The sequence below is a fragment of the Cheilinus undulatus genome, linkage group 8 (genome assembly GCF_018320785.1).
Source record: "Cheilinus undulatus linkage group 8, ASM1832078v1, whole genome shotgun sequence".
Classification (NCBI taxonomy): domain Eukaryota; kingdom Metazoa; phylum Chordata; class Actinopteri; order Labriformes; family Labridae; genus Cheilinus; species Cheilinus undulatus.
The window spans coordinates 10,509,653-10,524,805 of record NC_054872.1 but is presented as its reverse complement, the minus strand read 5'-3'; the positions used below and the strand labels follow the sequence as shown (position 1 = coordinate 10,524,805).

The 15,153-nt window shown below is 38.1% G+C and overlaps 1 protein-coding gene across 1 annotated transcript in view; it reads right to left on the bottom strand.

Annotated features, from left to right (window-relative positions):
• The window catches only part of LOC121513485, a 124,894-nt gene that overhangs the window by 52,750 nt on the left and 56,991 nt on the right, over positions 1 to 15,153 (bottom strand). Inside the window, exons 5-7 of the mRNA XM_041793272.1 lie at positions 14,161 to 14,242; positions 10,954 to 11,057; positions 816 to 921 (exon numbers count right to left, since the gene is read on the bottom strand). Of these exons, the coding sequence (XP_041649206.1) occupies positions 816 to 921; positions 10,954 to 11,057; positions 14,161 to 14,242 (292 nt within the window). The remainder of the gene's footprint in view (positions 1 to 815; positions 922 to 10,953; positions 11,058 to 14,160; positions 14,243 to 15,153) is intronic.

Genomic DNA, 15,153 nt, shown 5'->3' with positions numbered 1-15,153 from the left:
TAGCATAGATAAAATTCAAAACCCCAAATTTTTGCAGTACTGCTTTCAAAATAACTTGATTTTTTTAAAAGGGTTTTCCTTTCATAAAACTAAAGGTACTTCTACAAAAGTGCAACAATGACACTACCTTAAATTTAAAAGCCTTTCTGTATTTTATAAACCTTCCAAGTTTAACTTAATACAAAAATAATTATAGCCTTTCTGCGATAATCTAATTGCACGTACTGACACTGCAATTGCAATTGGATTAACTGTGCAGCACTACTACATAATCCCAAACAGCTGATCAGTTTGCTGCTAGTAATAACAGTCTTGGTAGTGTTCCAAAGAAGTACTTAACCAAAATGATGTTTCTGCAACTGTTTTCTTCCCCCAAGAAGATTGCATAATTATGTAGAGCAAGATACCCATTTTCTACATTTTATAGCCTAACTTCTGTCCCTGCTCTCCTACTTACTGTGTGTTAAAAAAGTACCTCATTCAACCCCAGTTTACAAAAACACTCTACAATGGACTACACAAGTATCTAAGATAAAAGTCTGAAATTTGCCCCTAGCTCTTTTTGAATTGAAAGTTAAATAGTACACATTACATTAAAGTACATGTAAGTCCACCTTCCTGCAATAAACATGAAACCCATTTGATCCTTTATAATGTTCCCAAAATATGCCACAGTGTCCTTGTTACATTCCTGCTTGAGTCCAAGTTAAAGTTCAAACATGTTTAATAGTCATCACATACTAATATCCAAGATCCAATCAGTGAGAAACAAAGTGTGTGACCATGAGCGATGCACTTATCAAGCTGAGACTCACCATCGTCAATGATGCTGACCACCACTCCGTTACCGGTGATGTTATTTCTCCAAACTGGCATCACATTGAGGTCAAACCCACCGGAGTTGTACTCTCCCTGGGCAAACTGAACACAGACAAAAACACAGATTTAAAATCATTTCAATAACTTGAAGCAGATATAATCAAGAAAACAGGATTATTATTTGACTGTAAATGTGAAATCAATATTTAGATGCATTTATATGCATTCCTAAGTCCTAATTTGTAGCACTTTGTTAGAGTAACCCTCACATGTCATCAAACATTTTGATCTGAAAAAGGCAACACTAATGTTTCAGCAAAACATGTTAACAATTATAGCAGGGACCATCAAGTACATTTGCACAAGAGAAAGATTCAGTCTCATCAGAGACTCTGGGGGCCGAACTTTCAAACAAACAAAAATTAACCCATTAAAGCCTTAAAACACAAATTATGGCCAGAAAATTCTCTTTTTTGGAATTGACATATTTATTAAACTTTCTGTTGAAATCCAAAAAATCCAAATTTCCATAAAATTTAACATATATATTTTTTGTATCTCATTTGATACATTAGGTATTTTTGGTAACTGATTATCCACTTGAGGGCATTTTTATCATTTATCAGATTGTATTCAGAAGTGTTTTTAGTTATTTATTGATCATATCGATTAGATAGAGGTATCATAAAAGTATGTATCAAAATGATAAAACAGGCTTTAAGGTGTTAAATAAATATTTTGGTCTGATTAACATATCATTTTAATAGTATTTCTATCTTCTTTTCAGGCATTACCAGTGAGATCAATCCCTAATATCTATAATGCAGCAGGCCACAGGTAGACAGGCCTGCCCATAATATTGGCCGGGCCCCTGAAATACTCAGAGAATGGCCTTCCATAACTGTGATATAGCACCAATATTAACCAATTTTTGCCACTTTTTACCCCTTTCCACTATTTCATTCGGCCATTTCTGCAACATTTTTGCCACTCTTCACCAATTTTTGATCATTTTTGCAACTTTTAAACCAACGTTGCCGCTTTCACCCATTTTGCCACTCTTTAAACCATTTTTGCAACTTTCCTGCCAATTATTTCCCTTGTGTTTCACTCTTTAACCTCTTTTCACTACTTTGCCAGGCTCTATTTCTGCCCAATTTAACCTATTTCTGATACTATTGCAACTCTTCACCTCTTTGACCCCAGTTTTACCATTCTTGAACCACTTTTCCTGCATGTTTAATCCCCTTTGTGCCATTCTTTTTTCCATTTTTGCCACTTTCCATCTATTTTTGCTGATTTTTAACCCTTTTCATTCCTTTGTTGCACCACTTTTACCACTTTTCACCCATTTTAGATACTCTGATACCCCACAACCCATTTGGAAACAAATCACACATTTTTACCACTCTCTAACCTCTTTTCACCACTTCATCTAGCCATTTTTGCAACATTTCTGCCAGTCTAGTCCATTAAAAAATACTAATAATGGCTTAACTAGTGAATTTAAATAAAAACAGATCACATGTTAAGTCATTCTAAAACAATTTCAATTGTAATCTTTTTGGGGCTGGATTTAACTGCTGCAGACATTTAAAGTCAAAACTCTTAAAACCACGATATCTTTTTTTCTCCTTCCTTTTCTGAATTTAAAGAACATCTGGGGGCCGGATAGGAAGCTTTGGGGGGGCTGATATGGCCCTTGGGCCACCAGTTGTAGATCAGCGCACTACAGCATCAGAAATTTGAAGACAGAGTCATAGACTTAGATGCCTTTCATGAGTGACTGTCTCTGCTACATGTACAATCATTTCTACTGTCATTATCAAGAGTTTACTTGATACCAACATTCAGTCAGGATCTCAGTGTCTGAGTGCACTAACATACAATATGTTTGTTGATGTGCACATAAGGATTTTAAAAACAAGGATCATGAGCAAGTCATAGAGACAGATCTTTCATCTTTGCACCTCAAACCACAACTCCACCCACACACCAAAATACACATAATAAAACAAACCCACACAAAAATCCACACAAACAAGCTCACAAGTCCACACAGTGCAGTGTAGTAGGAGAGCCTTTGCTCTGTAAGACCATGCACATGTCTAATATACCTAAAGATACTTACATGGTACACAAGTACTCAGCTCATGTTTTAAAAATTGTGTTTCTCCATACAAATAAACCAACTGCACACTTGAAACATTAACCACACAAACAGTGCATGCATGCACACAGCCAGAGAGGAACATTAAAAAACAAAACAGAAAAAAACATTATCCTCCCTAAAATGTCAGCAGCTGTCCAAAACTCCTCAGCCCACACAAACACACATCACAAATTTTTGTTTTTCAAAGTGAGCATATTTATTTGAGTGAATCCATCGCTGTGTTATGATATAGTGGAAGCAGAGAGGGGAAAGAGAAGCATGCACATATAAGTGTGACAAAACAAGAGCGTTGCTCCATGTGCTCTTTAAGAAGTTAGCATGTCCATTTACGTGTTTCATGCTGCAACACCACAAAGCAGCGCTTCACGTATAAAGTTAAAATTGTTTGGGGATTTCTTTGGCAGATATATCTTTTTTAATGTGACTGCTCACTTGTATACCTGGGTAAATCATCTCCCTTCTGTGAAAGACTGATAAACTCCTGCTCCAGTCTGTAGAGGCTGTGCTAAGTAAGCTTTCAGTAATAGAGAACATCCTAAATTTACCAGAATTTTGTCCCTGCCAAAAGCACTGTTAGCTTTAAGTGGCCATTATTAGAGATTAAGTAGCGATTCAACACTCCTCTGTTTGATGTGTATGCACGCACGAACAAGCACAGAGAGCTCAGCCAATAGACACACTGTATGTCCCTGACTGACATGAGAGGGTGTAATCTGACAGAGTCAGGAGGAGAGGTGGGGTCAGATATTCACCACGGCAACCAGCTTCACATTGATTGACGCCTCAGCTCCTGGGTCAGGACAGGGAGGTGAGAGTCAGGAGTGGGGCGGGTGAGGGCAGGATGGAGGAAACAAAAATGGAGGAGGGAAGAAGGAGAAATATGAGCATCACAATTGAAGTCAGGCCGATTGATTGGTGATTGGTTACAAAAAGGCAAATCTGTTCTGTCTGTTTTTATTCCAAAAAGCTTTGGAACTTACCCCAGGACATCAAAACGACCAGCTCTCTGGACATTTTCATCTCGGCAATACTGTTTATTTGTTTGTATGTCATTTATTTCTTCTTCCTCTATGTATTACTATTGGTTTTAAAGAATAAGAATGTGACAAAATGCATTTCATTTTATTGACAGTAATGTGCTTTTTAATGCATATAAAAAATAATATTGACCTGAATTAAACTGAATGTTTTTTAAGAGGAAACTAAAGACATTTTTTAAACCAGGTTTTTAATTTGAAGTTATTTTGTTCCCTTGTTTATATATATATATATATATATATATATATATTTTTTTTTTTTTTTTTTTTTAACTAAGGCTGTTGAACAAAACTTTTAAATGTGATTAATCTCTGAATTTCTGTGGTTAATCATGACTAATCATCCTGTTTAATGCATTTTGCATTTAAAAATGTTTTTGTGTCATTTGTGATTTTTCTGCCGTCTCAAACTGAGGGCAACTGACTTCCTGTTTGCATTCAGACCTGCTTCTATGATTATAACATAAATTTATCCATGGAAAAATGAAACAGTCATGGATTGAAAGAAAAATGCAGGGACTAAAAAGGTAAATGTTAATGATAAGACAACATTTAGATGACTTTGAATTGTCCACTGAGCTGTTGGTGAGTTTTTCTAAAGTGAAACGAGACATTAAGGAGCAGATGTGTACTAATTTGACATCACTGTGGCTGCAGGGAAATGCTGCAATGTCTTAACCAAAGTGTACAAAGAGGGACAATAAAACATGAGATTAATGGCAAGAAAAAAGAAATTATGTCCCTAATACAGTTCTTAGTTAATCATGGTTAATGTGATTAATCTTAATTAGGCCTAGTTCTTACCTTTGATTTATCATTGTATTATATTTGGTTTGTATTTTGTCTTACTTTCCACAATTGTTTGTACGTTATTGCTCTCTATATTTTATAATATCTATATTTTAGTGTCTTACTGTATTAAATGTATTTCTTATATTTTCCAACTCATTCTAAGTTATCTCATTGCTTTAAATCTACTTTTATTCTTATTGCCATCAGTCTGTTCTTTGCGAGGCAGTGCTAATTTAAAAAATGAAACTATGACAAAATGTTAGTCAACAAATTTCTGTAAAGATAAGTCTGAAACTAAATAAAACTAAATAAAAAAAACTTTAAAAAGAACTAAAGCTAATTTGCAGAGTGCTTGGAGCCCATAAGTATTTGGCAGATTTAGACAAGGAAATACATGTTTTGACTAAAAGTTTTGACAGAAATGTAATCTCTTTATACAGACTAAAACGGGTCTAAAATGTTTTTTTTTTTTTTTAGTTTTCATCGACTAAACTGTAACTATAAAATAACTGCATCCGAGCAAATTGCTTTTGGCTTCCAGCACAGCTAACCCCACCCCCAGCTACCGCCTCGTTGTCCTAAAATGATGCTGATTGGTCAGTTCTGTTTAAACCAAGCGTCAACCTCTGGCACTGAAAAATGAAGCCAATGTGGAAGTGCAAAAAAATGCAATATGGCGAGTGTCCACTTGAGACTGGCTACAGGAACACTGGAAGTTCCGTCTGAACACCTGTTAATTTTTTATTTTTATTTTTACAGCCTGGTTCATAAAACCAAACAGGTCTCATTAGCTAATGTCTTTACGTCCTTTCACTGTAAGGGGATGAATTGTTTTGTACCACAATTGTTTCGATTATATTTAGGAAAAAACCTCGCTGTGCACTGATTGGTGCGTCTCATTTGATTGCCAGATAGCTTGATAGGCAGGTGCTACCTCCAGAAGGATGGCTTTGGTGCTAGCTGAGCTTACAGGAAGTTGAGCTCAGTCTGCGGGCTCTTGTCTGCTGTTAGGTTGATTCAAAGTTCGGTTGAGACAATGATTTCAATATGGAGCCCACCACAGATTTGCTTCAAAAGCTGTTTGAGTCCGTCTATTGTAAGCAGACGGCTGACATCACACAGGCTTGGTCCAATTCTTTCTACTGTCTATGGTGTAGACTTGGAGCAATCGTTTCAGACTTGAGCTTTTGCAAGACAGATCTGCCTGATGACAGACATGGAATCTGGCATCTGCTTTACAAGTTTAGCTGGACTGCTGGAGTGTCAAAATCTGTGATATTTCTCCACTGTGTTCATTAGATATGTCAATATTTATACATTAATATGAGTGCTTTACATTTATATTTATTCACAATTTAACTGATTGAATTAGTTCAAAGTGAATAAAGGCTGTGCACAAAAGTAAAGACTAAACTGTAAGAGCCTTTTATTAATTAAAACTGAATCAATTTCTTTTAAGTTGTTGTCAAAAACTAGACTTAATTCTTAAGGATAAAAAGGACTTAACTGTGACTAAAACTTAACAACAACTTAATCTAAAGACTTAGACTAAATGGATGTTGTGTTGTGTTTGATCAGCCTCTAGTGGACGTGAATATCGATGTAGGGTCAGTCTGTTAGTCTGCCAGGTCCAGGCTTGTATTCTGTATGCAGGTGCTGTATGTGTGTCTACATTAAGTTGTCATGTATGTTTGTAAAATCTGGTGTGTCCACTACAGGTGTGCAGTACTAACACACAGACACAGATACACTCATAAAAGGCAGGCATACTCTTTTCTATCCCTGCTTAGGCTGAGTCCAGCACCACCAGCCTGTTCAAAGCTGTAAAAATCCATACAGAGCCCTGGATGTGCTTGTTGTTGATAATGTAAGAGTGTGAGAGAGTGTGAGAGAGACGGTGTATGTGTGTTTGAATGCTATAGCTAAGGGCAGCAGAGATAAAGGCAGAGAAGACAGACTGGTTTGTTGTTGCTCTGGTAAGTGTGTCACAGAAAGCGTGTGAGTGTTTGCATTTGTTCTGCACTCTAGTGTTAAATGAACTTTTCACATTTCCGGGTGTAGAAGTCTGTTTACTAATTTAGGTGTCTGCATGTTATGTAAAACCACATTTGTAAAGATGGACAGGGATTAAATATTGAAACACTCAAAGTGTTTGGGTTGGAAGAATTTAAATTCTTCATGTAAGCAACTAAAATCTATCCAGGAGATAACCCAAGAACAAAAAGCTGCTTACTCCACAACATGAATCTTTGATGAGACAGCAAATCATACTTCTAACACCTCTCACACTTCACTATTAGACAAGAAAAGGACATGGCAAACCTTTTTCTGCATTATTTGAACAGCAGCAGCAGTACCTTATAGTAGCACCTCGGAGAAACCTATTTAAGCTTATGTGAGTCATGCCTGTGTTACCAGAGTTTTGGGGGTTTCAAGGGGTAAACAAAACCCCAGAAGACTAAAAATGAAGATGTACAAAAAAGTCAGGACCACAGGATCCAGTTGATGGTGTAGTTGTGGAGAAAACAAAGCCAACCAAACCCATATACTACACTCATGTCTAGTTTTGTAGCAGTGATCTTTAACTACAAACCACCACGAATAATCACATTAAATTTATAATATGTGAAGAATAACACGAGATAAGGAATCTGAGTGGTGTCTATGAGTCACAATGAAAAAAAAATACTGATTAAAAAAAACACAATAATAGGGTTGTACAAACCGAACTCAGAGCCAGAATAAAAATAAACAAAAATTCTGTTTGTAACTGTTAAGTGTAGTGTAAAAAGTACTTGTTAGATGACTAGAAAAGCACTATGCAAGCCCAAGTTCTTTCCTCATTCACCATCTCGTCCAGGTGTTTTTGCAGTCAGGTGTATTTGCATGGAAACTAATGGGTGGTCTACAAGCAAATGAGTTTAGGAGTATCTGCAAAACTATTTTATCATATCTGCGTTTCACCAACGCAGAACCAGCATTTCAGGAGCCTGAAAATGCTACTATTTGAAACCGGGTCCAGGAGTGAACAAATCTGTGTACGTCAACCGCTTCGTCTCCGTGGGTACAACCAAGCACATCTTTCCTGAAACGATTAGGTCATAGCCCACTGAGCCTGCATGCAAGAGCCCAGCCAACCACATCAATACTAGCATAATGACAGATTACATTATTGTGTTTGTGTCTTCTGCTTCTCTACTACCACTGTGGGAAACAACGGGTCATGGAGAACAGCAAACATCAAGTCATTTTAAATGGTTTTGTGCTTATGCAGACATTTCTTGAAACAATGCCGCGTTTACGGAAAACTTTTTAAAATGAAACACAAATAGATTGTCTTCCATTTGGACAAGGCTTAAGTGTAGTTAATCATTTCAATGTATGCAAACATCAACAGTGAAAAGAGATGACTTGCTCTGTAACTCAGGCAAAACAGTATTTAACCCCTTTCCCTGAGGTCTGTGCTTTGGACAGTATATTTTGATTGATTTTTTACAGATAAGAAAGATCAGCCAATAAGCCTTCAGGCTTATCTTTTGAGGGATGCAAAAACTTGTGTTTGCTTGTGGCTGGGTTTGTGCGAGTTCAAGGGTCGATCCCATTTCCACCCCTTAGCCCTTATCTTAGCCCTTCCCCTTGGTTTGGTTCACATCAGGTGAAGGGGTGTCCCAATTCTCTTTTGAATCAAGCGCTAGGTCTAAGGACCAAGGGCTACATAACCCTTGAAACGAAGGTTTTTCAGGACCACACTTAAAAACCAAGGGCTATGATGAATTAACCACCATGCACTGTGTTCACTTGCGAAATGGCACAACAGACAATGTAGGAGGTGTGTAAATGTAAATATTTTAGGCATTTGTAAATGACTATAGAAAATACAACAGTTGTGTTTTCTCATATATTCAGTCTTTAGTTACTTGGGATGGGAGTTTATTTTTTTGTATGTACACATGCAAACAAGGGCTATTAACTTTACAAATATATGGAGAAGATCAACACATGAACAAAAGGGTCAAAGCTTTCTTGTCACCTATGATTACGCACTGTTTATCAGCAATGTGTGATGATGAACAGCAATCAAATGGCCTCTCATTTCTTTTTTTTTTCAGAGATTTATTTTTGGGCCTTTTCATGCCTTTAGTTGATAGAAGAAGGGCCGCCCGCGTTCATGGGTAGCGCCTTAAACCACTCAACCATCTGCGCTCCCCAAATGGCCTCTCATCTCTTAATGGAAGGTTTCCACCCCTACCCTGCTACTGTGTTTCAAGGGGCAATGGGTAGACAAACTGGAAGGGCTAAAGGGTAGAAATGGGATTGGCCCCAAGCACAAGGGTAGGCTTAGTTCACACAATATTGCATCTGCTGTTTTGGGTATCAAATCTTAATATTTTTTGTCCATGCCTAACCTTGAGGTTCAAAGTACGTCTATGGATGCCAGTCTGAAGCTAGTTATTTGGTTAGCTAAGAAGGTAACACGCATGACTTGTGCTCTTGAATGTTATCTTTTGAACTGTATTTTGGTTTAGCAGCATTATTAGAGTAGACCTCATCTAAAAGATGGTTTTTTTTTAGTCTTTAGAGATGAACCATACAGATGAAAGTGTTGATTTAGTTATAATCCTTCTAATTCCAGCCTTTTCTTGAAAAACAAACAAAAAAAAAGGTAAATGCTTCTGAACAAGCTAACCGAAGTTGAGGAGTATCTTAGGCTCAGAGTTTCAGCTGAGATCCATCTACCATGGAGGTTAAAAAAAAAGCGCCTTCAGAGCATCATGAAAGGGCAAGAAGAGAAGATACTGTCTCCTAACCTGGCCTCTCATACACAGCGTTTGGTAAAGGGCAGAGCCTTCGAAAAAAAAAAACTCAGAGGGTGATTGGGTGAACGTTCTGTCTGTCACATCTTTACAGGCCAATCAGAGCAACAAAACGCGTGACGTAGCCACTACCGAGGAGTAAGCTCCATAGAGAACTGAATGACGCAAACCATGGCAACTGTAGACATGCAAGTACATGACTTTTGTTTTTGAAAAGAAAACAACTCAATGCGGTTATTTGTTCTTCTTTTAATGAAGAAATTTAGTCAAGTTCAGATAAAACTGGTGCTTTAGCAGCATCCATGTTAATCTCTTCTGCCATAACTGCACAGGCCTCTTGTTGCTGCTTGCTTACATCACGACTCCGCTGCGCCCGAAAGTACTGCCCCTTGTCACTGATTGGTCCTGTCATTTTCTAACCGGGCCCAAACCGTTCAGACGGGAGCTTTGCAAGATGGATTCACCAGTGAGAAACACGGAAACAGGCGTATCCAGAAACCTGTCTCCTGTCATCCATCTGTCTACGCTGCTCTCCAGATTTGACCATTAGCCACAAGGTCATAGCCATTCATGCAGACTTACCACAAAACACCTGGGTGTAAAATGATGATACATGGTCAGGTACAAGACAAAAGTGTGTTCTCTGCATTTTGAAAACAGTTTAATCACAGTCAGTGGCAACAGCACTACGTTACCCTAAATCCTAGAGTGTCATAGTGAAGTTTCTGATTGGTGGAGCTGCAAATTTCATGTTTGCTGCTAACTGCAAAGTTAATAGTGGGGGAGAAAGTTGCAGTTGGACCCTATCTGATCAACAGCACTACTATATAGACATGATATACATGCAGTAGATTTACAAAAAGGGTCTGAGGGTTTGGCTACTCATAATTTATCACGTAGAAATCCTTTTGAAATTTTCCTTTTAAAATAAAGATTCTGACTCATAAACATACTGAGCTAACACAATGTGAACACAGACTGGCTGGAGGACTGAGCTTGCCTGCTGCAGCACAGTTTGAGAGTCTGTGTTGTTCTGAGCCTCATCAATCCCTGACATCTGTCTCAGTTCAACATGGACAACCTCCTTCACCTCCTCTCTGTCTGTCTTTCTCCCTCTGTTTCCTCCTCCATAATCTGTCTACCTCCTTGTTTCTTCTGTCTCTCTCTCCAGTCACACATGAAAGCTTGCCTGACTTACGCCTGTCAATAGAACATCCTTCAGCATGAGAATAAGAGCCAGTAGGAGAGAAAGGGCATCCAGGAAAGACCAATAAACGCAGGCAAACATATACACGCATAGACACACAATTACACCCACCAGTTCCCACTGCATGGGCCAGAGTGGGTCGTTGAAGGTGAGGGACTGGTCGCTCGTATTCTCTTCAGGCCACCTGTCAGTCTCAGATTCTCTCCACCAGGAATCTGAGAGCACACAAACACATCAGAAGTGTGTTTTTTTTTTTTTCTCTTGTTTTGAACTCTGACATCAGGAAGTCCCTGGTCTTCAACCAATGGTTTAAGACCTCCTCGATCCCCCTCTCCAGTGAGACGGAATATTGCTGGAAGATTAGCATATAATTAGCATATTATTAGCATCCTATTTCTGCAGCACAGCTTGGCTCACTGTCTGTCGATGTGCTATCAGCTCATCAAGGTCTGCACCTTTCTCTCTGTACACTTTATGTTCCACTCACTTCCACTCTCTCTCTTTCTTCATATTTTCACCCCGACACAGCACTCCATCTCAATGTCATTCACACTCCTCTTGTCACTTTTGCAAATAATGGCTGTTTGTTTCATAACATACTGCAAGTACTGAAAAAATAATCAGAAACTTATTGAAGGGACACTTCAATATTTTTTTAATTCTGGCTGAATAAATGACTTGGTAATAGTAGTGGCACTAGCCTTCAGATATTTCAGTACGCGTTGCCCCTTTAAGGAGAGCCCACTGGCCAAAACACAACATTGGTCCACATGTATGCCATGTCAAAAAACACTGGAGAATTTTGCTTTTTTCCCCCCAGGGAGCCTGTGTTTGGAAACATTTTGCAATGCAATTTTGAGCTACGTGTTTTTCTGCCTCAATGTGTTGTCATCTCCTGATCCGCTGCAGGCTTGACAGAGACAGCAAAAAACTAAACTAAAACTACAAACGAGCTGTGATCTGCCATACTAGAGCTATGTTCACTCACCCACTCTCCTTCTGCTGCAGCAGAGTGGGGATTCATGGCTGGCAATAAAACTGAAACTTAAGATTTCCCCTTAAAAAAGCTCTGACAGGCTCATATGGAGGTGCTTTAGGTTTTTTCTAAACAATCAGGGTGCAAGGAACATTTATTTGCACATTCTGCAGAGAGTGTGTCATCATTACATGACCATGTGTCACAGAGAGTGAGGCCGGTCATGTTGTTTAACTGTTACAGCCGATATTCTGTTCTTTCTAGGGCTGAATGATTAGCAAAAATATTCTTATTGCGATTTTTCCCCCAATATTGTGATTGCAATTTAATATGCAATTATTATTAAGGTCTTCATCTTGTGTTTTTTTCAACAAATTCAAGCAATAATCCTAAATTACCTACATTCAGTCAGAAACACTCATCATAAATTTTACCATTTAATGGTAAAAAGGATATATACAGCTTTACCTGGCAGAGAAGGCTCAAAAGAAGCTCTCTAGGTTTGTCAAGCAGCATGTTTTGATTTTCAAGAGAGCACATAGCTAGAAACCCTCATATGGATAGATATATTTATGACAATGTATACTGAAAACATTTAATTATTTCAGAAGTAACTAATCCATAGTAGCATGAATCTGAATATGAGCTTTAAAACATTAACTTGTAAAGGAGGAGGCTGGGGCGGAGGAGGTTAAGCTAAGCCAGCAGCAGCATGGTGCATCAGCATTAATATAAGCAGGGATTACTGAGAAAAACAGTGCTTGAAAAATTTATTAGACCACCCTTATTCTAACCAAAGTAAGGTTTATGCTTCAGCTGCCCTAAATGAACAGCATTGGTAATTACCAAAATCATTTTTTATGTTCCTGCAATGGTTAATACACCAATATGTAGAAGCTCTTTCACCCAAATGATATTTTTAATGCTAAAATATAATTATTATTGTTATCCATGAATTTTCAAATTTACTGATTTACAAAAAAACTGACAAAATAGTAAAGCATATTATTATTTCTTGATTAATATGTCAAATTATAGTTATTTACTTGCATTCCTGAACAGAAAAGAGTTTTAGTGGTTGAATGTTATGCTTGATTTATTTCTGACTTCTAAGCCCAGTGAGCCTGCTCAAATTTGGGTGAATTCAGTTTGAAATCCCTCATTCCTGTTCAAAATGGTAAAACGTGGAGAGCTCACTGAAAAAGAAAGAGTCCGCATTAAAGCACTTCATGATGCTGGATGGTCTCTGAGACAAATATGACAGGTGGTCTAATAAATTTGTTAAGCACTGTACGTCATCTGTAGCTGTGATGAGAGCTGTGATTGGCTGGAACTGGGAGGCAATGATTGTAATCAGCTGGCAATCAGCTGATCATGGCTGGGCGTTTGACTTCCATGAACTAACGCTAAGCTTCATCAGTATTAGTGAGAATGAATTAGGGCAAAGAGTATCTTTGTTATCGTAATTATTTTTGCTCAAATTGCATATTTGAGTAATTGTTTAGCGGAAGAGAAGTGTCATTTTTACGTCACTTGTTTTGAATAAGAAAAACACACGAAAAACACAAAAAGGAAGATTTTTGTTAACCATTCCTTAAAAAAATGGCACTTGAATTTTGCATGTGGTGCATAAACTCTCACTGCTGCACAAAAACGAATGCATTAAACTGGTATTTTGATACATTTTAAGTTAAAGAAATATTAACTTGCAATTTTAATGCTGTTTCCTTGCTCTCTCTGTGTTTAACCAAGTCCCTCCACCCCTCCACACAAGACTGAACCCGCTGACTAACATTATCGCGAGAGGAAATTTGTAAAACTGAGTCTTTTTTACAGAGGGGCTCTGTGACATCTGCAGCGACTGGACCTCGGCCGTTATTTTGAAATGTTTTTTACAGCATAAATCTTGATTTACAAGCACGAATTACTTAAATGATGCATGCAACTAGAATCGATCCTGCAGCTCTCTGTCTCTTCTTCAGAGTGCAGCAGGAAGGTGTTCAATTTTGGAATTGTGTAATTTGCACCTGCACTTTGGTTGTGAAGATTAAATGGAAATTCGAAAAAAATTAGAAAAGTTGTTGCAGATATATTCGTAGTAGTATATATGAACTGCATCAATGCAAAGAACGACAGTTCCAATGAGCATAATAATTTGAATTTCAACTGTCTTGACTGATATGTACAGATAATAGTGACTGATTTGATCCTTGATTTTTTTTTTTTTATCTAGTCCTGACCTCCAGAGCCTTAAAATACAGAAGGATGTGGGCTGGTGTTATGTGCTTTATAAAAACACTAGTATCATTAAAAGCTCTGCTGTGAAAGCGTGTAGAACTTACTGTTAGTGTTTCTCTGGTCTATCATTGTCACAGGAGCCCTCTTCTCTCTGACATGGTTGCACTGCCGCTCTATCCACTGCACCTGAAAAATCACAACATAGTGACGAATTAGTTCAAAGACAATAAAAAAAATTATGTTTACTTTAGACAGCTGCTGTAACATAAGATGTGAAACTCTTGGTTCGTCTCATTTGAATTCACTTCACTTTTAAAGGCTGTGTCCACACCTCAGTCTGCCTGATAGACGCTATGTACTACAGCTCTAATAATCTCCAACCATTTCTGAAGTCTTATTTTCACTTCATACGACTTTTTGTCCAGGATTTATAAGGATAAAAGCAAAACAGTGAGAAGCGCAGCGAAAATGAAATATATATTTTTTTCTATTCCGTTTCATTTTACTTTGAAAGAGAGCGAAAATCCATAGCACAGGGAGAGTTGGGTATCTTTATGGAGTAGAGTAAAAGGTTTCCTCTTCATTAGTTCAAAGAGTACTCGCTCACTCTCTCCTTCGCAGTCCCATTGTCCTGGGTTAAAAGCAACAAAAACACCTCTGCCTCACCTACACCTCTGTCCTCTGCAGCACACACGCACATGCACACAAACGCGCCGTTCCTTTCATAGGCCGCTGCTTGCAGCTTTGATCTGATAAGAGGCTGGTTTATGTGAAGGTGGTCGCACAAAATCAAACAGCAGATCATAGACACACAGGCTGGAACACAAGCACACACATATCAGTGTCAGGCCACCATTGTCCTCTTACACTTAAATCAGAGTGGAAGAGGTTGAAAATAAATACTATTGAGAGGCGGCTGAAGTCTTTTATGTCCTAAAAGCCTGCTTGCTTTATTCCCCTTTCATGTTCTTCAATTAGACTCAATTAACAAGAGCTGGTCTAAACTGCCTGAGGATGACGGATGAGGGGTTAGGGAGGTTGTTAGAGCTGAGAATGCTACAAGTGTGGGAATAATTAAAGAAGACGTTCTACCGGAA